General features: G+C 45.8%; 1 protein-coding gene across 4 annotated transcripts in view; it reads right to left on the bottom strand.

The window, feature by feature from the left end:
• The window catches only part of ak9 (adenylate kinase 9), a 702,269-nt gene that overhangs the window by 367,896 nt on the left and 306,995 nt on the right, over positions 1-27,378 (bottom strand). For all 4 annotated transcript variants that reach the window (XM_070885675.1, XM_070885673.1, XM_070885672.1 and 1 more), the window contains exon 18: positions 24,158-24,260. In XM_070885675.1, coding sequence (XP_070741776.1) covers positions 24,158-24,260 — 103 coding nt within the window. The remainder of the gene's footprint in view (positions 1-24,157; positions 24,261-27,378) is intronic.

Genomic DNA, 27,378 nt, shown 5'->3' on the forward strand with positions numbered 1-27,378 from the left:
CATTCCTGCTTTCTCGCCATATCCCTTGATCCCCCTAGTAGTAAGGACTACATCTAACTCCTTTTTGAATATATTTAGTGAATTGGCCTCAACTACTTTCTGTGGTACAGAATTCCACAGGTTCACCACTCTCTGGGTGAAGAAGTTTCTCCTCATCTCGGTCCTAAATGGCTTACGCCTTATCCTTAGACTGTGACCCCTGGTTCTGGACTTCCCCAACGTTGGGAACATTCTTCCTGCATCTAACCTGTCTAAACCCGTCAGAATTTGAAACGTTTCTATGAGATCCCCTCTCATTCTTCTGAACTCCAGTGAATACAAGCCCAGTTGATCCAGTCTTTCTTCATATGTCAGCCCCGCCATCCCGGGAATCAGTCTGGTGAACCTTCGCTGCACTCCCTCAATAGCAAGAATGTCCTTCCTCAAGTTAGGAGACCAAAACTGTACACAATACTCCAGGTGTGGCCTCATCAAGGCCCTGTACAACTGTAGTAACACCTCCCTGCCCCTGTACTCAAATCCCCTCGCTATGAAGGCCAACATGCCATTTGCCTTCTTAACCGCCTGCTGTACCTGCATGCCAACCTTCAATGACTGATGTACCATGACACCCAGGTCTCGTTGCACCTCCCCTTTTCCTAATCTGTCACCATTCAGATAATAGTCTGTCTCTCTGTTTTTACCACCAAAGTGGATAACCTCACATTTATCCACATTGTACTTCATCTGCCATGCATTTGCCCACTCACCTAACCTATCCAAGTCACTCTGCAGTCTCATAGCATCCTCCTCGCAGCTCACACTGCCACCCAACTTAGTGTCATCCGCAAATTTGGAGATACTACATTTAATCCCCTCGTCTAAATCATTAATGTACAGTGTAAACAGCTGGGACCCCAGCACAGAACCTTGGGGTACCCCACTAGTCACTGCCTGCCATTCTGAAAAGTACCCATTTACTCCTACTCTTTGCTTCCTATCTCACAACCAGTTCTCAATCCACGTCAGCACACTACCCCCAATCCCATGTGCTTTAACTTTGCACATTAATCTCTTGAGTGGGACCTTGTCGAAAGCCTTCTGAAAGTCCAAATACACCACATCAACTGGTTCTCCCTTGTCCACTCCACTGGAAACATCCTCAAAAAATTCCAGAAGATTTGTCAAGCATGATTTCCCTTTCACAAATCCATGCTGACTTGGACCTATCATGTCACCTCTTTCCAAATGCGCTGCTATGACTTCCTTAATAATTGATTCCATCATTTTACCCACTACCGATGTCAGGCTGACCGGTCTATAATTCCCTGTTTTCTCTCTCCCTCCGTTTTTAAAAAGTGGGGTTACATTGGCTACCCTCCACTCCATAGGAACTGATCCAGAGTCTATGGAATGTTGGAAAATCACTGTCAATGCATCCGCTATTTCCAAGACCACCTCCTTAAGTACTCTAGGATGCAGACTATCAGGCCCTGGGGATTTATCCGCCTTCAATCCCATCAATTTCCTCAACACAATTTCCCGAATAATAAGGATTTCCCTCAGTTCCTCCTTCTTACTAGACCCTCTGACCGCTTTTACATCCGGAAGGTTGTTTGTGTCCTCCTTAGTGAATACCGAACCAAAGTACTTGTTCAATTGGTTTGCCATTTCTTTGTTCCCAGTTATGACTTCCCTTGATTCTGACTGCAGGGGACCTACGTTTGTCTTTACTAACCTTTTTCTCTTTACATATTTATAAAAGCTTTTGCAGTCCATGTTAATGTTCCCTGCAAGCTTCCTCTCGTACTCTATTTTCCATGCCCTAATCAAACGCTTTGTCCTCCTCTGCTGAGTTCTAAATTTCTCCCAGTCCCCGGGTTCGCTGCTATTTCTGGCCAATTTGTATGCCACTTCCTTGGCTTTAATATTATCCCTGATTTCCCTTGATAGCTACGGTTGAGCCACCTTTCCTTTTTTATTTTTACGCCAGACAGATTGTACAATTGTTGTAGTTCATCCATGCGGTCTCTAAATGTCTGCCATTGCCCATCCACTGTCAACCCCTTAAGTATCATTCGCCAATCTATCCTAGCCAATTCATGCCTCATACCTTCAAAGTTACCCTTCTTTAAGTTCTGGACCATGGTCTCTGAATTAACTGTTTCCTTCTCCATCCTAATGTAGACTTCCACCATGGTCACTCTTCCCCAAGGGGCCTCGCACAACAAGATTGTTAAGTAATCCTCTCTCATTACACAACACCCAGTCTAAGATGGCCTCCCCCCTAGTTGGTTCCTTGACATATTGGTCTAGAAAACCATCGCTTATGCACTCCAGGAAATCCTCCTCCACCTTATTGTTTCCAGTTTGGTTAGCCCAATCTAGATGCATATTAAAGTCACCCATGATAACTGCTGCACCTTTATTGCATGCACTCCTAATTTCCTGTTTGATGCCCTCCCCAACATCACTACTACTGTTTGGAGGTCTGTACACAACTTCCACTAGCGTTTTCTGCCCTTTGGTATTCTGTAGCTCCACCCATACCAATTCCACATCATCCAAGCTAATGTCCTTCCTTACAATTGCATTAATTTCCTCTTTAACCAGCAATGCCACCCTGCCTCCTTTTCCTTTCTGTCTATCTTTCCTAAATGTTGAATACCCTTGGATGTTGAGTTCCCTGCCTTGGTCACCCTGGAGCCATGTCTCCGTGATGCCAATCACATCGTATCTGTTAACTGCTATCTGCACAGTTAATTCGTCCACCTTATTCCGAATACTCCTCGCATTGAGGCACAGAGCCTTCAGGCTTGCCTTTTTAATACACTTTGACCCTTTAGAATTTTGCTGTAAAGTGGCCCTTTTTGTTTTTTGCCTTTGGTTTCTCTGCCCTCCACTTTTATTCGTCTCCTTTCTGTCTTTTGCTTCTGTCTCCATTTTGTTTCCCTCTGTCTCCCTGCATTGGTTCCCATCCCCCTGCCATATAAGTTTAACTCCTCCCCAACAGCACTAGCAAACACTCTACCTAGGACATTGATTCCGGTCCTGCCTAGGTGCAGACCGTCTGGTTTGTACTGGTCCCACCTCCCCCAGAACCGGTTCCAATGCCCCAGGAATTTGAATCCCGCCCTGCTGTACCACTGCTCAAGCCACGTATTCATCTGAGCTATCCTGCGACTCTTACTCTGGCTAGCATGTGGCACTGGTAGCAATCCCGAGATTACTACTTTTGAGGTCCTACTTTTTAATTTAGCTCCTAGCTCCTTAAATTCGTCTCATCGGACTTCATCCCGTTTTTTACCTGTATCGTTGGTACCAATATACACCACGACAACTGGCTGTTCACCCTCCATTTTCAGAATGTCCTGCACCCGCTCCGAGACATCCTTGACCCTTGCACCATCCTGGAGTCTCGGTTGCGGCTGCAGAAATGCCTATCTATTCCCCTTACAATTGAATCCCCTATCACTATCGCTCTCCCACTCTTTTTCCTGCCCTCCTGTGCAGCAGAGCCAGCCACGGTGCCTTGAACTTGGCTGCTGCTGCCCTCTCCTGGTGAGTCATCTCCCCCAACAGTACTCAAAGCGGTGTATCTGTTTTGCAGGGGGATGACCGCAGAGGACCCCTGCATTACCTTCCTTGCACTGCTCTGTGCGATGCGCCCCTTTTTTCTGCTTCATCTTACTCGCTATCTCTTTTGTCACCCAGGGAGCTCTGGCTTTAGTTGCCCCACCTTTCCATCTTGTGGGAATGCACCTGAACCATCCACTCTTTCAAGGCAGCCCATTGTTCAATTACAGTTTTGCTTGCCAATCCTTGATTCCAATTTACCCGGGCCAGACCCGTCCTAAACCCACTGAGTTTTGCCTTCCTCCAATTAAGTATTTTTACTCTAGATTGTTCCCTGTCCTTTTCCATAGCTAATCTAAACCTTCTGATACTACGATCACTATTCCCTAAATGTTCCCCTGACACTTGGTCCACTTGACAAACCTCATTCCCCAGAACCAGATTCAGCAATACCTCCTTCTCGTTGGGCTGGGAAACGGACTGATCAACAAAGTTTTTCTGAACACACTTACTTGGTGCTTATAGAATACACCTCGTAATGTAATGGCACCTCTATTAGCCCTAACCAAATGGATTATGTCCCTCCAGGACATTCTCTTTCTCCAGCATTGTAATATTCTCCTTAAGCAATACTGTCACTCCAACTCCTTTCTTTCCTTCTCTATCTTTCCTAAACACCTTATATCCAGGAATATTTAAAACCAATCCAGCCTTTTTTGAGCCAGGTGACCATTATTGCCACAACATCATATTCCCTAGTTGCGCCTGCAGCTCGCCAACCTTATTTACCATGCTTTATGCATTTACACATATGCACTGTAAACCTATCTTAGACCATCTTGTATTCTCTCTTAGTCTGACCCCACCTAATACCTTATTATTTCTTACTCTAGTGCTATCTGGCTCTCCCAATCCTTTGTGCATTGTGTTTCTCCTTTCTAATGCTACATTCTGGTTCCCATCCCCTTGCCAAATTAGTTTAAACCCTCCCCAACTGCACCAGCAACCACCGCCCGCCCACCCCCAATCCCACGAGGACATTGGTTCCGGTTCTGTTGAGGTGCAACCCATCCGGCCTGCAGAGGTCCCACCTCCCCAAGAATCCGTCCCAATGTCCAGGAATTTGAAGCCCTCCCTTCTGCACCATCTCTCCAGCCATGCATTCATCTGCTCTATCCTCCTATTTTTACACTCACTAGCTCGTGGCACCGGGAGTAATCGAGAGATTACTAACTTTGAGGTCCTGCTTCTTAATCTCTTTCTGAGCTCCCTAAAATCTGCCTGCAGAATCTCATCCCTTTTATTAATAAATAATTTTTTTCCCGAAAATGGAATACTGCCAGAGGACTGACAGACAGCGAATGTGATTCCAATAACAAAAAAGGTAGATAGAACAAGTTCAGGGAACGCTTAACGTCAGAGGAATGATAGATAATTGAAACCTTACTCAAAGATGTAATACCAAAACATCTAAACATTAAAAAAAAAAGAACATAAGAAATAGGAGTGGGAGTAGGCCATTTGGCTCCTCGAGCCTGCTCCACCATTCAATAAGGTCATGGCTGGTCTGATCATGGACTCAGCTCCACTTCCCTACTCGCTGCCCATAACCCCTTATCCCCTTATCATTTAAGAAACTGTCTATTCTGTCTTAATTTTATTCAATGTCCCAGCTTCCACAGCTCTCTGAGGCAGCGAATTCCACAGAATCACAACCCTCTGAGAGAAGAAATTTCTCATCTCAGTTCTAAATGGGCAGCCCCTTATTCTAAGATCATACCCTCTAGTTCTCGTCTCCCCTACCAGTGGAAACATCCTCTCTGCATCCACCTTGTCAAGCCCCCTCATAATCTTATATGTTTCTATGAGATCTCATTCTTCTGAATTCCAATGAGTAGAGACCCAACGTATGCAACCTTTCCTCATAAGTCAACCCAATCATCCCCGGGATCAACCTAGTGAACCTTCTCTGAACTGCCTCCACAGCAAGTATATCCTTTTTAAATATGGAAACCAAAACTGCATGCAGTATTCCAGGTGTGGCCTCACCAATACCCTGTACAGTTGTAACAAGACATCCCTGCTTTTATACTCCATCCCCTTTGCAATAAAGGCCAAGATTCCATTGGCCTTCCTGATCACTTGCTGTTCCTGCATACTATCCTTTTATGTTTCATAGAAACATAGAAAATAGGTGCAGGAGTAGGCCATTCGGCCCTTCTAGCCTGCACCGCCATTCAATGAGTTCATGGCTGAACATGCAACTTCAGTACCCCATTCCTGCTTTCTCACCATACCCCTTGATCCCCTTAGTAGTAAGAACTACATTTAACTCTTTTTTGAATATATTTAGTGAATTGGCCTCAACAACTTCATGCACAAGTACCCCGAGGTCCCGCTGTACTGCAGCACTTTGCAATCTTTCTCCATTTAAATAATAATTTGCTCTTTGATTTTTTTCTGCCAAAGTGCATGACCTCACACTTTCCAACATTATACTCCATCTGCCAAATTCTTGCTCACTCACTTAGCTTGTCTATGTTCTCCTGCAGCCTCTTTATGTCCTCCTCACACATTACCCTTCCTCCCATCTTTGTATCATCAGCAAACTTGGCTACTTTACACTCAGTCCCCTCTTCCAAGTCGTTAATATAAATTGTAAATAGTTGGGGTCCCAGCACTGATCCCTGCGGCACCCCACTCGTTACTGATTGCCAATCTGAGAATGAACCATTTATCCCAACTCTCTGTTTTCTGTTTGTCAGCCAATCTTCTATCCATGCTAATATATTACTCCCAACACCCCGAACTTTTATCTTGTGCAGTAACCTTTTGTGTGGCACCTTGTCAAATGCCTTCTGGAAGTCCAAATACACCACATTCACTGGTTCCCCTTTATCTACCCTGTTCGTTACATCCTCAAAGAATTCCAGCAAATTTAGCAAACATGACTTCCCCTTCATAAATCCATGCTGACTTTGCCTGACCAAATTTTACTTTTCCAAATGTCCTGTTACTGTTTCTTTAATAATGGACTCCAACATTTTCCCAGTAGTAGTAGAGTAGTCAGCATGGATTTCAAAAGGGAAGGTCATGCTTGACCAACCTTATTGAAGTTTTCGAAGAAATAACTGAAAGGGTAGATAAGAATAATACAATACATGTAATATATTTGGATTTTCAGAAGGCCTTCAATAAGTATAGTAGACTCATGATGAAGGTCAGAACATGTGGAGTCGGGGACAAGTAGAAGATTGGACAGCAAGTTGGCTGAAAAAAAGAAAACAGAGACTAGGGGCTAGAACCTACACTTTTTTTTGCATGCTTAACGCCCACTTATCGGCCATTTTACCGCTGAAATTACATTTAATGCCCAGATATCGCCCATTTTGCCACAAAATGGAAACTGACGGACATTTATCGGAAACTTATCGCTGAGCGTTACTTTCCCCACGTGCTTAACACCGGGAAAAGATAATACCGCCCGCCCACTTTTTTTGGGCGGAAGCATCACAATGGGCGAAATTAACGCCCATAATATCGCCCAGAGTTAATTTCCACACTGATTTAACGCCGAGATTCAATAATACCACCTGCCCACTTTTTTTTGTCGTAAAGAGCATATTTACCGAAACTAGCGGCCATGAGATCGTCCAGTGTCACTTTCACCACCTCGCACACATATCGCCCACAATATCGCTTGCCCAAAAAAGCGCCCAGAAAAAGTGGAACAAACCGGAACAAATCACAGTGTTATGGACGCCATGTTCTACATCACATTTCGCATCCTTTAAAAGGCTGCTGTGCTTCGACCTCGGGGGAGTTCGGATGTACTCTGCAGGTCGTTGGAGTTGATGTGAACATCTCTACAAACATCGCGACCATATTGTGACCGATTGTAATTGAATAGGTGTCTTCGTCGGGACATTCCTTGTTTGTAACCAATCGGTGGAAAACATAGAGCTACTGCAATGGGGACTGCCCTTTTTCGCCCTCTCTTGGTGAACAAATACATGCAGCAAACTCGACATCGCCAAAGGTACGCTCCACAGCATTATGTGCCCAATGTAAGACGTGCCAGACTGATGAGGAGGACCAGACATTACACCTCCTGAAGTATTCTTACCTCGACTTGCCCGACACCACCTGCCTTCGGAGACTGCGCTTTATGACTGAGGTATGTCAGCTGATATGGGGAGATCTGCAGCCTGCCAGCACCATCAGTACTGCACTGTCCGTCGAGGCCAAAGTCATCGCGGCATTGACGTTCTACGCCTCGGGTTCTTTTCTGGCCACAGCTGGCGATATTTGTGGACTTTCTGAGCATGCCTCACATGTACGCACGCAGGAGGGACTTGAGCAGCTTCTCTATGACTAGGGAGGCACAGAGTGAGAGGGCTCTAGGATTCTCCAGAATTGCAAACTTCCCCAAGGTTTAGGGAGCAATAGACTGTATGCACATCGCGATGTGGGCAACTTTTCAGGATGCTGAGGTTTTCAGGAACCGCAAGGGATTCCACTCCCTGAATGTGCAACTTGTTGTCGACCACCAGCAAATTATACTGGCGGTGAATGCTCAATTTCCGGGCAGCATCCATGATGCTCACATCCTGTGTGAGAGCACTGTATCGGACTTGTTTAACAATCAGCCACAAGGTCAACGTTGGATGCTTGGTGACAAAGTATATGCCTCGCCATCTGGCTGATGAACCACCTCCCCCCCCCTGCGTGACACCCACACCGAAGCCGAGAGGCGATACAACGAGAACCACAGAGCAACTCGCAATATCGTGGAGAAAACCATTGGAGTGCTGAAACAGTGCTTTAGATGCCTGGACCACTCAGGAGACGAGCTCCAATACCACCCTGAGCAGGTAGCTCTATCAGGAGGGGACAAGAATTGCCTAATGAGTCTGACAGTCCACCTCACCAGAGAGAGGAAGAGGAGGACGAGGAGGCGGACGCTGACATCGGCCCAGACAATCAGGCTGACGTTGAAGCCATGCCCCCGCCCCCCTGTAGACCGCATGAAAGGGCCCATGGTGGCATGATAGCTGCAAGAGCCTTACATCAAGAGCTCATCAATGATCGCTTTGCCTGAAAGAACATGGTGTTATTTACAAGGCTGACACACTGCTGGGTGTGCAGGTGATACATCAATGGTGGGTGTTATGTTTACGGTGTAAAAAAAATGCCCCAGTACTTATTTGGCCTCAAGTTTGAGCTTGAAACTGACCACAAGCCGCTCATATCGCTGTTCTCTGAGAGCAAAGGGATTAACACCAATGCCTCTGCCTGCATCCAAAGATGGGCGCTCACGATGTCGGCATACAACTATGTAATCCGCCATAGACCGGGCACAGAGAACTGCGTAGATGCTCTCAGTCGGCTGCCATTGCCCACCACCGGGGTGGAAATGGCACAGCCAGCGGACTTGCTCATGGTCATGGAGGCATTCGAGAACGAAAAGTCCCCCGTTACGGCCCGCCAGATCAGGACCTGAACCAGCCAGGATCCTTTACTGTCCCTGGTAAAAAAAACTGTGTCCTCCATGGGAGCTGGTCCAGTGTCCCAGCGGAGATGCAGGAGGCGATTCAGCCGTTTCACAAAACGAAATGTCCCTGCAGGCGGACTGTCTGATGTGGGGCAATCGCGTGGTCTTGCCCAAGAAAGGCAGAGATACGTTCATTTGTGAACTGCACAGCACCCACCTGGTCATTGTAATGATGAAAGCCATAGCCAGATCCCATGTGTGGTGGTCCGGCATCGACTCAGATTTAGAGTCATGCGTGCGTCAGTGCAACACTTGCTCTCAGCTGAGCAATGCACCCAGAGAGGCACTGCTAAGTTTGTGGTCGTGGCCCTCCAACCCTGGTCAAGGATCCAGATGGACTATGCGAGCCCATTGCTAGACAAAATGTTTTTGGTTGTCGTGGACGCTTACTCAAAATGGAGTGAATGTGCGATGTCTGTAAGCATGCCCACGGTCACTTTTGAAAGCCTACGAGCCATGTTTGCCACGCACGGCTTGCCTGATGTCCTAGTCAGCGACAATGGGCCGTGCTTCACCAGTGCTGAATTCAAGGAATTCATGACCCACAATGAAATCAAACACGTCACATCTGCCCCGTTCTAGCCCGCATCCAACAGCCAGGCAGAACGGGTAGTTCAGACCATCAAGCAAAGCTTGAAATGCGTGTCGGAAGGCTCCCTGCAGACCCAGCTGTCCCAAGTGCTGCTCAGCTACCGTACCAGGCCCCACTCACTCACCAGGGATCCCCCAGCCGAGCTGCTCGTGAAAAGGGAGCTAAAACCAAGGCTCACGCTTGTCCACCCTGATCTCCTTGATGACGTGGAGGGCAAGCGGCATCAACAAAGTGTGTACCATGACCGCGCAAATTTGTCACGCGATATTGAGATCAATGATCCTGTGTTTATGCTCAATTATGGACATGGTCCCAAATGGCTCGCTGGCACGGTCACAGCCAAAGAGGGTAAAAGGGTGTTTCAGGTCAAATTGGCCAATGGACAAACGCACAGAAAACATTTGGACCAAATCAGATTGCAGTTCACCAACAGCTACGAACAACCCGAAGAAGACACCACCGACTTTGATCCTCCAACACACACACAAGTGGCAATTGACATCATGTTTGACCACGATACCGAACTCACCATCCCCAGTAGCCCAACAAGGCTGGCTGCCCAACAGCCCAGTGAAGAACTAACCAACTCACCCACACTCACATTTGTACCGAGACAATCGACAAGGGAGCGAAAAGCCCCAGATCGTCTCACCTTGTAAATAAGTGTACTGTTAACTTCACGGGAGAGTGATGTTATGTATTTAACCCTTGTAACCTGTATTACACTACCACCAGAGGGCCTACCTGTTGGAGTCCCAAGGGATCCCAGCATCCCTTGGGAGCATGGTATATAAGTAGGCCACCCACGAGGTACCTGCACTTTGGAGTCGCATTAAAGGTGCTAAGGTCACACTTGCTCATTGTACACAGTACTCAGTTTCATCCTTTATTGTGAGTGTAACAATGGGCATCACCTTGGTGACAGTTAAAGTTTAAGTTGATTGAAGTTAAGTGTCATTATACCCTTTGATGTTAAGGAATCACTAGCGTGTTACGGTGCAGCTATTTGAGTCAATGCGCAACAAGGATTTGTTAAATAAAAAACATTTAAACCGAGCATTTGTCTTCAATCATCAGTATTCCTGTAAAAAACAACCCTTTGTACCCACCGCCCCCCGCTTCTCCTCCCCACCTCTTCCCATCCTGACTCCAAGCCGCCTGGCTGAGGAGCTCCTCAGGCGATGCTTCACTGGGGGGGGGCGGGTATGACGACCGGACCACTGCTTGGACGGATACGGGAGAGGATGGTCCCGAGGTGGGAACCTGCTCCGAGCCAGAAGCAAGATGTTGCTCCTGGATCTCATGTGTAGTTGGCAATGAGGGTGCGGCACCTTGGGGTGCAGTGCCGCGCTCCGGGACCACTGGTAGCCCTCTGCCACCAGTGTTCCTGGCTACCAGCTCCAGGGCCTCCACCATCCCCTCCATGTTATATCTTATTTGTTGGACTGAAACTCGGTGCCAACTATGTTCTGGGTGCTTAGTAGCCTTTTTGCTGCTGGTGAATCTCCCTCGTGCCTCCCACAACAGCCAAACAAGCACACACCACACACGCCTTCAGTCCCTCTCAGATCCCTCTCTCTGTCTCCTCTTCTGCGCATGTCATGATGACCCTTGACCTCCTGAATCGCGGGAATCGAGCGTTACCATGTTGTTGCTAAGGATGGCGACACTTTACGGCAGAAGGTCAAAAAAATGTAACGCTACCATCCATTTCATATCGCACGCGGTAACGCTCATTTTCAAAAATGGAGACTAGGTGCTTTGAGAATGGGCGAGAAGCCGGCGATCTGAAAACCCTTTTTTACCACCCACGCCGGAAATAACGACCATTTTTGGTCGATAGCATAAAAGTGGAAAATCTAACCTTATGGGTTAAAGGGTTACTCAGACTGGCAAAAGGTGGTAAGTTCCACAATAATCGGTGCAGAGACCACTGTTTTTCATTAATTACAGAAACAATTTTGACTCGAGAATCATTAGTACAATTTCAAAATTTGTGGCGACATCAAATTGGCAGTGGGGGTCGGGGGGGTTGGGGGGCGCGGGGAGAGCGTAGTTAATAGAGGAGAACTACAACAAAATGCAGGAAGACATTAATACATTTTCAGAATGGCCGTGTAATTGGCAAATGATCTTCAATATAGATAAGTGCATTTTGGCAGGAAGAGTAAGGAGGCCACATTCTGCTTGGAAAATAAGAAAGAAAAAAAGAAAGACTTAGATTTATATAGCGCCTTTCATGACCGCCGGACGACTCAAATGTTTTACAGCCAGTGAAGTATTTTTGGATATAGTCACTGTTGTAATGTAGGAAATGCGGCAGCCAATTTGCGCACAAGCAAGCTCCCATAAACAGCAATGTGATAATAACCAGATAATCTGTTTTTGTTATGTTGATTGAGGGATAAATACTGGCCAGGACACTGGGGATTACTCCCCTGCTCTTCTTCAAAAAATAGTGCCATGTGATCTTTTACGTCCACTTGAGAGAGCAGACAGAGCCTCTGTTTAATGTCTCACCTGAAAGACAGCACCTCTGACAGTGCAGTGCTCCCTCAGCACTGCACTGGAGTGTCAGTCTACATTTCTTTTTTGTGCTCAAGTCCCTGGAGTGGGACTTGAACCTACAAACCTTCTAACCCAGAGGCGAGAGTGCTACCCACTGAGCCACAGCTGACACTATAAATGTCTAAATGGGGTAGAGGAGCAGAGGGATCTGGGGGTACAGATACACAAATCAGTGATGCAGGTTAATAATAAAGCAAAAAAGGCACTGGGGTTCATTTATGGCAGGACAGATTTGAAAAGCAGGGAAGTTATGTTAAACTTGTATAGAACCTTGGTTAGACCACACTTGGGGCCCAAGTTTGATCAAACCTAAGTTCCACCCATGTACCGTCGAAAGGACCGTTAAGATCCTGACAGTACTTTGGGCGGAAATTTGGTGGAAAAATGTGGAAAAAAACGCCCAGCAGAAAAAATGGGCCTTACACGCCGATTCTGGGCAGCAGCGGGTGGTAGGTCACATTCTGAGCGGCAAATGCGATCCTTGGCAAAGTAATGCCGAGGATAGTTGGGCCCAGGGAGGGGGGGAACAGGAAAAATTAAAAATTTTCAACACATGAAAAAAAACTACTACAAACCATTCAGAGGACCCCATCCACTAAAATCGCTGCAAAAGAAATGAAAAAAACAAGTACACTAACCTTTTCTTGCAGGTCTTCATACTTACCGTTCAGGTAAGACTTGCCTCCACACGGCAGTCTTTTCTGCTGCTGGAGTGGAAGATAGACCGGATCAAACTGGGGAGTGAGCGGGCGGGAGGACTATTGTCAGCCTTGTATGCCAGCGGAAGCTCCCTAGCGGTCTTCTCTCCCCGCCGGCATGAGGACCTGACCAAACTCGCTCGGGAGGGGAGAGTGCCCAGAAAACATGGAGACTGCCCAGAAAACTCGGCGGCAGCCGGCGGTAAGTCGACCAAACTCTGGCCCTTGGAGTTCTGTGAACAATTCTGTCTCCATATTATAAAAAAGATACAGGGACACTAGAGAAGTTGCAAAAATATATATTCTTGGATGATAGCAGAACTGAGAGGTTATATCTATCAGTAAGACTGAACAGCCTGGGGCTCTATTATCTAGAAAAGAGAAGACTGAGGGGTCTTTAAGATTATGAAAGGATTTGATAGGTTAGACGTAGAGAAAATGTTTCCACTTGCGAGCGAAATCAGAATTAGGGGCCATAAATATAAAATAGTCATTAATAAATCCAATAGGGAATGCAGGAGAAACTACTTTACCCGGAGAGTGGTTACAATGTGGAACTCACTACTACACGGAGTAGTTGAGGCAAATAACATTTAAGGGATAGATAAACATGAGGGTGAAAGGAATAAAAGGATAGGTTGATGTGGTTAGATGAAGGGTCAGAGGAGGCTTGTGCGGAGCATAAACACCGGCATGAACCTGTTGGGCCAAATGGCCTGTTCCTGTGCTACTGGACCTAAATTGAACCCCCCCATAAACTCCATTACTGCCTCTAAGAGGCGGAATGGAGCGGAGACGCCTTACCGACCAGGGGCCAGATGGATTGGCTGACCCAACCGAAATTGCCTCCAGGCCGGAGGCGGCAGGAATGGGTTCCCGCGCCGCCCGTTTTCCCAGCGCGTCGGGCACGTGCCCACCTCTTACCGACCAGTGACGACCCCCTTTCCGACTCCCATGTGGAATTGCCCCGTGGGAGCGGCACTACCGTCGGTTGGTGCCACTGACAGCTTTCCCCAGCAGGGAGCTGTCTGTGGCTGGGCGGCGCACCCGCCCTTAAAGAGGAGGTCGCGCTGCCATCGGTTCCATGCTATTTTTTATTGTCGGCTGACTGCCAGTTCGGGCCGACAATTATGCCCACGGGTTCTGCGGGGCCGCCAACAGGCAGCCTGGCAGCCCCTCTTGGGTGCCAGGCCGCTGGCGCGGTTGAAATCCTCCCTGGGTGACACAGTGGACCTAACTGAAAACTCTGCAGAGTTCGCAGCGGACCTCCCCTTTAACTAATGGGGAGGGACGTTGTGATGCGTCAGTGGGATTTGGCACGTCCGCATCGCGCTGATGTCATCAGCGACGGGCTGACTTCATCAGCATGGCGCTGATGATTGGTCGCGGCGGCCGACCCGCTGCAGGGCACTTCCGCCTCGCATCTGCCCGGAACACCGCCCCGACTGAAAAAAGCAAAGAGGTAAATTTCTCCGGTATCTCCGCCCCATAGATTGGGGCGGAGAAAAACTTTTCAAAACGGAAAGTATGCCACGTTTGGGGTGGGGCTCAATTTTGGCCCCTATGTAATTATGTAGCTTTAACAACACTGAAGAAGCTCAACACCATCCAGGACAAAACAGCCTGCTTGATCGGCATCCTATCCATCACCTTAAACACCCACTCCCTCCACCACCGACGCACTGTGGTTGCAGTCTGTACCATCTACAAAATGCACGACAGCAACTTGCCAAGGTTTCTTTGACAGTACCTCCCAAACCCACGACCTCTAATACCTAGAAGGACAAGGGCAGCAGGCTCATGAGATCTCCAAGTTCCTCTGAAATTCACACATATCTTGGACACATATTGCCCTTCCTTCATCATTGCTGGATCAAAATCCTGAAACTCTTTACCTAACAGCACTTTGGGAGTACCTTCGCCACTCAGACTGAAGCGGTTTAAGAAGGCAGCTCAACACCACATTCTCAAGGGCAATTAAGGATGGGCAATAAATGCTGGCACTAACAACTAAGCCCACATCCCGTGAATGAATTGAAAGTTTTTTTTTAAATTGCTGCAACCAGACACCTTTCCTGTGGCCATGACCCCTGCCCTCCCAGTCCTCCACCAGGTCCCAGTTTTTTTTTCTTACTCAGCCTGTGGCTTTAATGTGCACCCATACCTCCAAACCTTTATACACACAATGACATAGCCTCACCTCACACCCTGACCCACCTTCTCTCTTCACTGGTTCCCAGCCCATGCTATAATCAGCAAATTCTGTTTAAGATGCTTATAGTGCAGTTGTTGAGCAATAGTGCTATAAGCATAGGAACAGGAATAGGCCATTCAGCCCCTTGAGCCTGTTCCACCATTAGTATGATCATGGCTTATCTGTGACCAACTCCGTATACCTGCCGTTGCCCTATATCCCTTAATACCTTTGGTCAATCTCAGATTTAAATTTACTAATGACCTAGCATCAAATGCCATTTGCGAAAGAGAGTTCCAAACTTCTATCACCCTTTCTGTGTAGAAGTGTTTCCTAACTTTGATCCTGAAATGCCTGGCTCTAATTTTTAACTATGCCTCATCGCTCTCGTCTCCCCAACCAGCGAAAATAGTTTCTCTCTATCTACCCTCTCAGTTCCCCTTAATATCTTGAAAACTTCGATCAAATTACCCCTTAATCTTCTAAATTCTAGGGAATACAACCCTAGTTTGTGTAATCACTCCTCGTAATTTAACCCTTCATTCTGGTAAATCCATGCTGCACTCCCTCTAAGGTTAATATATCTTTCCTAAGGTGTGCCCTGATCTGCTCACAGTACTGCAGGTGTGGTCTAACCAGGGCTTTGTATATCTGCAGCATAACTTCTACTCCCTTGTATTCTAGTCCTCTAGATATAAAGACCAACATTCAATGAGCCTTTTTGATTATTGTCTGTACCTGTCTATGACATTTACCTGGACTCCCAAGTCTCTTAGGATCTCCAAAGTTTCTAGCTTTTCACCATTTAGAAAGTACTCTCATATATCCTTTTTAGGTCCAAAGTAGATGACCTCACATTTGCCTACACTAAAATCCATTTGCCATAGTTTTACCCATTGCGTAATCTATTAATATCTTTTTGTAATTTTATGCTTCCATCCACACTGCTCACAGTGCCGGCTATGTTTGTTATTGGCAAACTTGGATACATGGCTTTGTATCCCATCATCTAAGTCGTTAATAACACGGTGAATAGTTGAGGCCCCAACACAGATCCCTGCGGGACACCACTAGTCACATCCTGCCAATTTGAGTGCCTGCCTATTATCACTACTGCCAATCTCCTACTGCTCAGCCAATTTTCTAACCAGGTCAATATTTACCTTCAATTCCATGAGCTTCAACTTTAGCTAATAGTCTCCTATGAGGGACTTTATCAAATGCCTTCTGGAAGTCTATATAAATAACATCCATAGACATTCTCCTGTCCACTACTTTAGTCACCTCTTCAAAAAATTCAATCAGGTTCATCGGGCATGACCTACCCTTTACAAATCCATGCTGGATCTCTCTGATCAGCTGAAAATTTTCAAGGTGTTCAGTCATTCTTTCCTTAATTATAGACTCTAGTATTTTCCTGACCACAGATGTTAGACTTACTGGTCTATAATTCCCTGGTTTCCCTCTCTTACCTTTCTTAAATAGCGGAGTGGCATGTGCAATTTTCCAATCTAAAAGGAATGGTTCCTGAATCAAGAGAACTTTGGAAGATTATAGTTAAAGCATCTGCATTTTTCTCACCTACTTCCATTAAAACACTGGGAAGGAAACAATCTGAGATTTGTCATTCTTTAGTGCCATTATTTCCTTCATTGCTATTATTTTGCTTACGTTAATTTTGGTGAGTCCCTGTGCCCGATTCAATATTAGTTTCCTTAAGATGCCTGGCATGCTATCCTCTTCCTCGAGTGTAAATACTGACGCAAAGTCCTTATTTTCATTTACAAGATCACCATTTAGGTTTTCAAAGAGCCCACACTCTTTTATCTAAAATAGTAAAAACTTTTTGTGTTGATTCTGATATCCCTTGCAAGTTTCTTTCCATAGTCCCTTTTTGTAGCTCTGATTAACTGTTTTGTAATCTTTCGTTGTTCTTTGTATCTCTCCCAGTGGCCAGGAGCTATGCAAGTTTTTTGCATTTTTGTACGTATTTTCTTTCAGTTTTATGTTGTCCCTCACCTTTTTGGCACTTTAAAAATAAATTACTGTTTCCCAACTATATCTTCTGCTTATACTATTCTCCCTCCATCCGTCTCCACTTCCTCTCAGTGACCTATCACTCAATATACTCCCTCACCCGCTTTTGTACTCATAATGGGCTCAATTTTTCCCAGTGATTTGCGCCGTTTTTTTGGAGCAGGCTGCTTTTTTTGGCCTAAGTTAAAAAAACAGTTTCCCCAATCAATTTGCAGCAGAGTAACTCAATTAGTTACGATTGTTTTAGGTGAGTTTTTTTTTCAGCCAAAGGGGGCATAACATAGGAAATAGGTGCAGGAACAGGCCATTCGGCCCTTTGAGCCTGCACCACCATTCAATATGATCATGGCTGATCATGCAACTTCAGTACCCCACTCCTGCCTTCTCTCCATACCCCCTGATCCCTTTAGCCGTAAGGGCCACATCTAACTCCCTTTTGAATATATCCAACGAACTGGCCTCAACAACTTTCTGTGGTTGAGAATTCCATAGGTTCACAATTCTCTGAGTGAAAAAATTTCTCCTCATCTCGGTCCTATATGGCCTACCCCATATCCTTCGACTGTGACCCCTGGTTCTGGACTTCCCCAACATCGGGAACATTCTTACTGCATCGAACCTGTCTAAACCCGTCAGAATTTTATATGCTTCTATGAGATTCCCTCTCATTCTTCTAAATTCCAGTGACTATAAGCCGAGTCAATCCAGTCTTTCTTCATATGTCAGTCCTGCCATCCCGGGAATCAGTCTGGTGAACCTTCGCTGCACTCCCTCATTAGCAAGAATGTCCTTCCTCAGATTAGGAGACTAAAACTGCACACAATACTCAAGGTGTGGCCTCACCAAGGTCCTGTACAACATCAGCAAGACCTTCCTGCTTCTATACTCAAATCCTCTCGCTATGAAGGTCAACATGCCATTTGCTTTCTTTATTGCCTGCTGTACCTGCATGCCTACTTTCAATGACTAATGTACCATGACACCAGGTCTCGTTGCACCTCCCCTTTTACTAATCTGTCACCATTCAGATAATAATCTGCCTTCCTGTTTTTGCGACCAAAGTGGATAACTTTACACTTATCTACATTATACTGCATCAGCCATGCATTTGTCCACTCACCTAACCTGTCCAAGTCACCCTGCAGCCTCTTAGCATCCTCATCACAGTTCACACTGCCACCCAGCTTAGTGTCATCTGCAAACCTGGAGATATTACATTCAATTCCTTTGTCTAAATCATTAATATATATTGTAAATAGCTGGAGTCCCAGCACTGAACCTTGCGGTACCCCACTAGTCACTGCCTGCCATTCTGAAAAGGACCCGTTTATTCCCACTCTTTGCTTCCTGTCTGCCAACGAGTTCTCTATCCATGTCAATACATTACCCCCAATCCCATGTGCTTTAATTTTGCACACTAATCTCTTGAGTGGGACCTTGTCAAAAGCCTTTTGAAAGTTCAAATACACTACATCCACTGGTTCTCCCTTGTCCACTCTACTAGTTACATCCTCAAAAGATTCTAGAAGATTTGTCAAGCATGATTTCCCTTTCCATGCTGATTTGGATCGATCCTGTCACTGCTTACCAAATGTGCTGCTATTACATCCTTAATAATTGATTCCAGCATTTTCCCCACTATCGATGTCAGGTTAACTGGTCTATAATTCCCTGTTTTCTCTCTCCCTGCTTTAAAAAAATGGGGTTACATTAGCTACCCTCCATTCCATAGGAACTGATCCAGAGTCCATGGAATGTTGGAAAATGACCACCAATGCATCTACTATTTCTAGGCCCACTTCCTTAAGTACTCTAGGATGCAGACTATCAAGCCCTAGGGATTTATCGGCCTTCAATCCCTTCAATGCCAACAATTTCCCTAACACCATTTCCTAACTAATAAGGATTCCCTCAGTTCCTCCTTCTCGCTAGACCTCGGTCCCCTAGTATTTTCGGGAGGTTATTCGTGTCTTCCTTGGTGAAGACAGAACCAAAGTATTTGTTCAATTGGTCTGCCATTTCCTTGTTCCCCATTATGAATTCACCTGATTCTGACTGCAAGGGACCTACATTAGTCTTCATTAATCTTTATCTCTTCACATATCTATAGAAGCTTTTCCTTGCAAGCTTACTCTCATACTCTATTTTCCCCCTGCTAATTAAACCCTTAGTCCTCCTCTGCTGAATTCGAAATTTCTCCCAGTCCTCAGGATTGCTGCTTTTTCTGGACAATTTATATGCCTCTTCCTTGGATTTAACACGATACTTAATTTCCCTTGTTAGCCACGGTTGAGCCACCTTCTTATTATTTTTATTTTTTTATTTTTACGCCAGACAGGGATGTACAATTGTTCTAGTTCATCCATGTGATCTTTAAATGTCTGCCATTGCCTATCTACCATCAACCCTTTTAAGTTTCATTTGCCAGTCTATCCTAGCCAATTCACGTCACATACCATCGAAGTTACCTTTCTTTAAGTTCAGCACCCTAGTCTCTGAATTAACTGTGTCACTCTCCATCTTAATGAAGAATTCTACCATATTATGCTTACTCTTCCCCAAGGGGCCTCGCACGACAAGATTGCTAATGAATCCTCTCTCATTACACAAGACCCAGTCTAGGATGGCCTGCTCTCTCGTTGGTCTCTCGACATATTCCTTATACACTCCAGGAAATCCTCCTCCACAGTATCGCTACCAGTTTGGTTAGCCCAATCTATATGTAGATTAAAGTCACCATGATAACTGCTGTATCTTTGTTGCATGCATCCCTAATTTCCTGTTTGATGCCATCTCCAATCTCACTGCTACTGTTTGGTGGTCTGTACACAACTCCCACTAACGTTTTCTGCCTTTTGGTGTTTCGCAGCTCTACCCATATAGATTCCACATCATCCAAGCTATTGCGTTAATCTCCTCTTTAATCAGTAACGCTACCCCACCTCCTTTTCCTTTCTGTCTATCCTTCCTGTATATTGAATACCCCTGGATGTTGAGTTCCCAGTTACCCAGGAGCCATGTCTCCGTAATCCCAATTACATCATATCCGTTAACAGCTATCTGCGCAGTTAATTCATCCACTTTGTTACGAATGCTCCTCGAATTGAGACTCAGTGCCTTCAGGCTAGTTTTTTAACACTCTTTGTCCTTTTAGAATTATATTGTAATGTAAATGGCCCTTTTTGATTTTTGCCCTTGATTTCTCTCCCCACCACTCTTACTTTTCGCCTTCCTACCTTTTGATTCTGACCGCTTTTTACTTCCCTCTGCCTCCCTGCATAGATTTCCATCCTCCTGCCATATTAGTTTAAACCCTCCACAACAGCACTAGCAAACACTCCGCCTAGGACATCGGTTCCGGTCCTGCCCAGGTGCAGACCGTCCGGTTTGTACTGGTCCCACCTCCCCCAGAACCGGTTCCAGTGTCCCAGGAATTTGAATCCCTCCCTCTTGCACCATTCCTCAAGCCACGTATTCATCTGAACTATCCTGCTATACCTACTCTGACTAGCACGTGGCACTGGTAGCAATCCTGAGATTACTACCTTTGAGGTCCTACTTTTTAATTTAGCTCCTAGCTCCCTAAATTCATTTTGAAGGATCTCATCCCGTTTTTTTACCTATATCATTGGTACCTTTATGCACCATGACAGCTGGCTGTTCACCCTCACCCTCCAGAATGCCCTGCAGCCACTCCGAGACATCCTTGACCCTTGCACCAGGGAGGCAACATACCATCCTGGAGTCTCATTTGCGGCCGCAGAAACGCCTATCTATTCCCCTTACAATTGAATCCCCTATCACTATAGCTCTCCCACTCTTTTTCCTGCCCTCCTGTGCAGCAGAGTCACCCCTGATGCCATGAACTTGACAGATGCTGCCTTCCCCTAATGAGCCACCTCCCTCAACAGTATCCAAAACGGTATATCTGTTTTGGAGGGAGGTGACCGTAGGGGACCCTTGCACTACCTTCCTTCCCCTGCTCTTCCTGATGGTTACCCATTCCCTCTCTGCCTCTGTAACCTTTACCTGCGGTGTGACTAGCTCACTAAACATGCTATCCACGAAGTCCTCAGCATCACGGATGCTCCAGAGTGAATCCACGCGTAGCTGCAGTGCCGCAATGCGGTCTGACAGGAGCTGCAGCTGGACACACCACCACCTGCCACGCGCCAATTAAACATAGAAACATAAAAAATAGGTGCAGGAGTAGGCCATTCAGCCCTTCGAGCCTGCACCACCATTCAATATGATCTGGCCATTTAGGCAAGTTTGGCCAGCTGAGAGTTACTCCAGTTCTGCTTTGGCCAGTGTATGTGGCCTCTGCAGAAAAACCTTCTGGAGAGTTAAAGAAATCGCGCAATTAAGGAAACTGCCGCAGGTAAGTGCAGTAGATGCCGGACAGCAGCAACACGAAAGCTAAGAGAGAGGGGGAGAGAGAGAGGTGGGAGAGCGATGTGGGGGTGGAGAGAGGGTGTGGGGGGGAAAGAGGGGGTGAGGGGGAGCCTTTCGGGTGTAGTTAGGTGCAGGGACTGGGAGGGAGGATGCCATTCGACCTGGGATGGGGGCGGGGGAGTGGACTGGGAGGCCACTCGGTCAGGGCTAGGAGTGGACCAGCAAGGCACCCGGGGCCAGGGTCAGTCGGGAGAGTGGACCGGCAAGCCCTTCAGCCAGGGGCGGGGGACCGGTCCCGGCAAGCCCTTCGGCCAGGGCTAGGAGATGGGGACCAGGACCGGCAAGGCACTCGGGCTGGGGGGAGGGGGGGAGAGCTGGAGCTGGACTGGCACTGGCAAGGGGCTCGGGGCGGGCTAGGCAAGCAGACTAGCAAGCCCTTTGGCCAGGAATAGAGGCGGGGGTAGCGGGACCGGCTTTAATAATTGGAGGTAAGTTATTGCAATATGTTTTCATGTGTTTTTAAGTTGATGCAATGTGTTTTAATGTGTTGGGAGCTGGCTGTATGTTTCACTTTGCAGCCTCAGCACGCATTGTGTCCCTGGTTACCGTGGCAACCCGATCTTTTTGGCGCAGATGAAGGCTCCATCCCCAAAACTAAAAGACAGGTTAGGCCACGCCAAAATGAAGAAATCCAATGGGGAAACTTAGAACATGTTTTTTTGGTGTACTCGGGGGCCCCCAAAAAATGGGCGTAACTCTTCAAGTATGCCAAAAAAAACTTCGGGGAAAATTGAGCCCATTATGCTCTTCCCCCTTGCATTTGCCATCATTGCTGTCCTTAAACCTAACCTTATCCATTACCATTAATCACCGACCACCTATTTCCAGCAACAAGCCCATTCCCAACCGCTACAACCTTATACTTGCCACCATGCTTCTATCAAAGATGCCTGCCTGCATCCATGCTACTTTCTCTTCCCTGCACTTAACATAAGAACATAAGAAATAGGAGCTGGAGTAGGCCATTTGGTCCCTCGAGCCTGCTCCATCATCAATAAGATCATGGCTGATCTGATCTTGGGCTCAGCTCCAGTTCCCTGCCCGCTCCCCATAACCCTTCATTCCCTTATCATTCAAAAATCTGTTTATCTCCACCTTAAATATATTCAATGACCCAGCCTCCACAGCTCTCTGGGGCAGAGAATTCGACAGATTTACGACCCTCTAAGAGAAGACATTCCTCCTCATTTCAGTTCTAAATGGGCGACTTCTTATTCTTAAACTATGTCCACTAGTTCTAGATTCCCCCACGAGTGAAAACATCCTCTCTGCATCTACCTTGTCTAGCCCCTTCAGTGTCTTAGATGTTTCAATAAGATCACCTCTCATTCTTCTAAAATCCAATGCGTATAGACCCAACCTGTTAAACCTTTCTTCATAAGTCAACCCCTTCATCTCAGGAATCAACCTAGTGAACCTTCTCTGAACTGCCTCGAATGCATATATCCCTCCTTAATTAAGGAGACCAAAACTGTACGCAGTACTCTAGGTGTGGTCTCACCAATACCCTGCTTTTATACTCCATCCCCCCTTGCAATAAAGGCCAACATTCCCTTTGCCTTCCTGACTACTTGCTGTACGTGCATACTAACTTTTTGTGTTTCATGCACAAAGACTTCCAGATCCCTCTTTACTGCAGCATTTTGTAATCACTCTCCATTTAAATAATAATTAGCTTTTTTATTTTTCCTGCCAAAGTTAATAACCTCACACTTTTCCACATTATACTCCATCTGCCAAATGTTTTCCCACTCATTTAACTTGTGTATATCCTTTTGCAGATTCTTTTTGTCCTCCTTGCAACTTTTTTCCCACCCATCTTTGTGTCATCAGCAAACTTGGCTACATCACACTCGGTCCCTTCATCCAAGTCATTAATATAGATTGTAAATATTTGAGGCCCCAGCACTGTTCCCTGTGGCACCCCACTAGTTACGGTTTGCCAACTGGAAAACAACCCATTTATCCTGACTCTGTTTTCTGTTAGTTAGCCAATCCTCCATCCATGCTAATATATTACCCCCAACCCCGTGAGCTCTTATCTTGTGCAGTAACCTTTTATGTGGCACCTTATCGAATGCCTTCTGGAAATCCAAATTCACCACATCCCTTATCCACCCTGCTTGTTACATCCTCAAAGAACTCCAGCAAATTTGTCAAACTTGATTTCCCTTTCATAAAACCATGCTGACTCTGCTTGATTGCATTATGATTTTCCAAATGTCCTGCTTCCTTAATAATGGACTCCAGCATTTTCCCCATGACAGATCTTAGGCTAACTGGTCTCGTGTCCTAGGATCTGTCTCCCTCCTTTTTAAAAAAAAATAACTTCTCTCTGCAAACTCACCCCTTCCACCTCAGATGAAAAAACAAGCAGGAACAAAACAAACAAAATTTAAAAAAAAAAGAAAAACAGGGGCTAACAAAAAGGCATAAGGAAAGCAAAACACAGAGGAAAAAGCATCAATAAGATAAGATTCATAGGTAAAAACTGATTTACTCACTTGTCACGTTTCTTTTTTTCGTTCACTTCTTCAAATCTATGTATTAACTTGGCATCAATCTCATCTTTATGTAAATTATACAATCTGCTTAGGAGGATTTTTCCTGATGGTATTAAGATACATATGAAACATTAGAATTCTATTTTAAGATACAAAAGCAAATTACTGTGGATGCTGGAAATCTGAAATAAAACCAGAAAATGCTGGAAATACTCAACAGGGTCGGGCAGCATCTGTGGAGAGAGAAACAGAGTTAACGTTTCAGGTTGATGGCCTTTCATCAGAACTGGAAAAGTTAGAGATATAGCAGATTTTAAGCAAGTGCAGGGGCGAGGAAAGAACTAAAGGAAAGGTCTGTGATAGGGTGGAAGGCAGGAGAGATTAAATGACAAAAGGTATGATTGTACAAAGCAAAAGGAGATGGGAATGGGACAAGTAAAGAAACAAAAGGTTCTGGAGGAGGTGTAAAAGGGAATAGCAGAATCATCAACAGCTGCCATCTGAAAAAAATCCGGTCACCCATCATTTTAATTCTCCACTTCACTCCCATTCTAACCTCTCAGTCGTCAGCCTCTTACACTGTTCTAACGAAGCTCAATGCAAGCTCAAGAAATAGCACCTGATGTTCGATTTAGCATTTTACAACCTTCTGGACTCAACGTCGAGTTTAACAATTTCAGACTATAAACTCTGCCCCCATTTTTTCAGATGGCAGCTCTCCCTCTCCTCAAGCAACACAACCAACCGTACAATTTATTAGGTCTGAAATAATTTAACTCTGTAGTTTTTGGCGCTCTTCTGCACCCTTTCAACTAAGCTCCAACTCTTTCAGCAAATGTTCTGTTACACAAGAACATAAGTACATAAGAAATAGGAGCAGGAATTTCTGCCTCCACCAGCAAAGGGTGCTAGAGGCAGAAAGCCTCGCCACATTTAAAAGATAGTTGGATGTGCACTTGCAGTGCTGTAACCGACATGGCTACGGACCAAGAGCTGGAAAGCGGGATTAGGCTGGATAGCTCTTGATTGGCCGGTGCGGACATGATGGGCTGAAATGGCCTCCTTTCATGCTGTAAATTTCTATGATTCTATGATTTGGCCCTTTGAACCTGCTCCGCCATTCAATAAGATCCTGCTGATATTCTATCTCAACACCACCTTCTCGCACTATCCCCATATCGCTTGAGTTCCTTAATATCCAAAATTCTATCAATCTCTGCCTTGAATATACTCACAGACTGAGCATCCACAGCCCTCTAGGTTAGAGAATTCCAAATATTTACAGCCCTTTGAGTGAAGAAATTTCTCATCTGTCCTAAATGGCCCACTCCTTGTTCTGAGACTGTGACCCCTGGTTTGGAAGAAAAAATGGCAGCCCCCTCGCATCCACCCAGTTATGGAGCAGAACATAGCAGCCGCCATTTTGGGAGGGCGGCAGCGCTGCTGTTGCCTACGCTAGCTTTAAATATTTAGATGAGCCAGATCATGACTGTTATATTTCAGTACAACTCACAAACACACACAAGCTATCAGACGGCTGCTAACTTCAGGAATCTAGTCAGGCGGCCTGTTCCCACTTTATTATTGTAAACAGCACTGGCTGCAGTGGCACAGCAGTCCACCAGATGGAGCTATATAAATTACACTTCTCCCTCCTTAATGAAGAAGTAATCATAACAAAATAATCATCATACATAACTTGTATGGTTATACATAACAAGAGATATGGACTTATTTTGCCATATTTACAAATCAAGCTTAACCACTTGTTTTCTGTTTCGAAGAGGATACCTTCACTCTCGAACAGAACCTTCCAAACATGGTGTCGAACTTAAGACTCATTCGAGGCCAATCCTGAGGAAAGTTTTCCTCCAAGTGATGCCCTTGATTTCCATTTGAACTCTCTCTAACTCCAGACTGTTTGTCTGCCTGACTCGGACTCAGACTTAAATTCTGACTTCCTCTTGGATTTGTTTCCAGTACATTTGATGTAGGATATGCTACTGTTACTTGTATCAAAACTATCTGATGAGTCAGAAATAATCGAATCATTCCCACCTTCAACTACTTTCACATCTGTTGGTAAAATATGATCAATGTGAACAAACCCCACCTGTCCATGATCAAACATCTTTACCAAATATGTGCGAGGACCACATATTTTCACCACTCTTCCTGGTAACCACTTCAACCATTTATGGTGATGGTTCTTCACTCTTACTTCTGATTTAATTTCACACTTCTCTCTTTTACTCTACCTCTATCATGATTCTCTTTCTGTCTTAATTGTTTCTTTTCTATGGACTGTGCCAAGTTTAGTTATAACAACGAGAATCTTGTTCATGGCTATCGTTTGAGAAACAACTCTGCTGGTGTTCTACCAATAGTTGTTTGAGGAGTATTACGATACGTAATTAGAAAATTAGCCAATTTGTGGTCCAGTGACAACTGTCATTTCTTTGAATTTGGATCCAACATCTGTTTGATGAGGGCACGTTTTACAATTTGAACTGTATGCTCTGCTGCACCATTTGAAGCAGGGTGGTACAGTGGAACCTTGGTATGTTTCACACCATTTTTCCTCGTGAACTGTGAACTTCTGAACAAAATTGTGGTCCATTATGAGAAACAATTTCTTCTGGGAGGCCAAATGAAGAAAATAATCTTCGTAAAATGTCTAATGTTTTACTTGTTATTTTCCACATTGGAAACACCTCGACCCGCTTCGAATGGCTATCAATCACAATGAACAATTGTTGTCCTTCTAGCTCAGCAAAATCGAATTGTAGCCTTTGCCACACATAGGGCCCAAGTTTCCACACGCGCCTAGAACGGCGCAGTCCCGACCTGGACGCCCGTTTTTCGCGCCACAAAGTGCGCCTAAAAAAACCCTCGGTATTCTCCACCTACTGGCAGGTCCTCTGGCCCTCGGCGCAGCCAGCACGAGCTGTGGGGGGGGCGGAGCCAGGTCCGTGCGCTGAAAACAGTGCCGGGACCTCTGCACATGCGCGCTACAGTGGGCACGCAAGTACAGTAGCTCCAGGCGCCTAACTGTGTGGGAGGGGCCTGAAGCACGCAGCCCCTAGCCCTGGCTGAATGGCCTCACTGGGGCTGCGTGAATAAGGCTCCTCCCATGGTCAGCTCCTGCTCCCCCCCTCCCCCGACCAGACCCGACACCCACTCCCCCCTGCCTCCGGACCAGACCCGACACCCACTCCCCC

This window comes from Pristiophorus japonicus, chromosome 7 (genome assembly GCF_044704955.1).
Source record: "Pristiophorus japonicus isolate sPriJap1 chromosome 7, sPriJap1.hap1, whole genome shotgun sequence".
Lineage (NCBI taxonomy): Eukaryota > Metazoa > Chordata > Chondrichthyes > Pristiophoridae > Pristiophorus > Pristiophorus japonicus.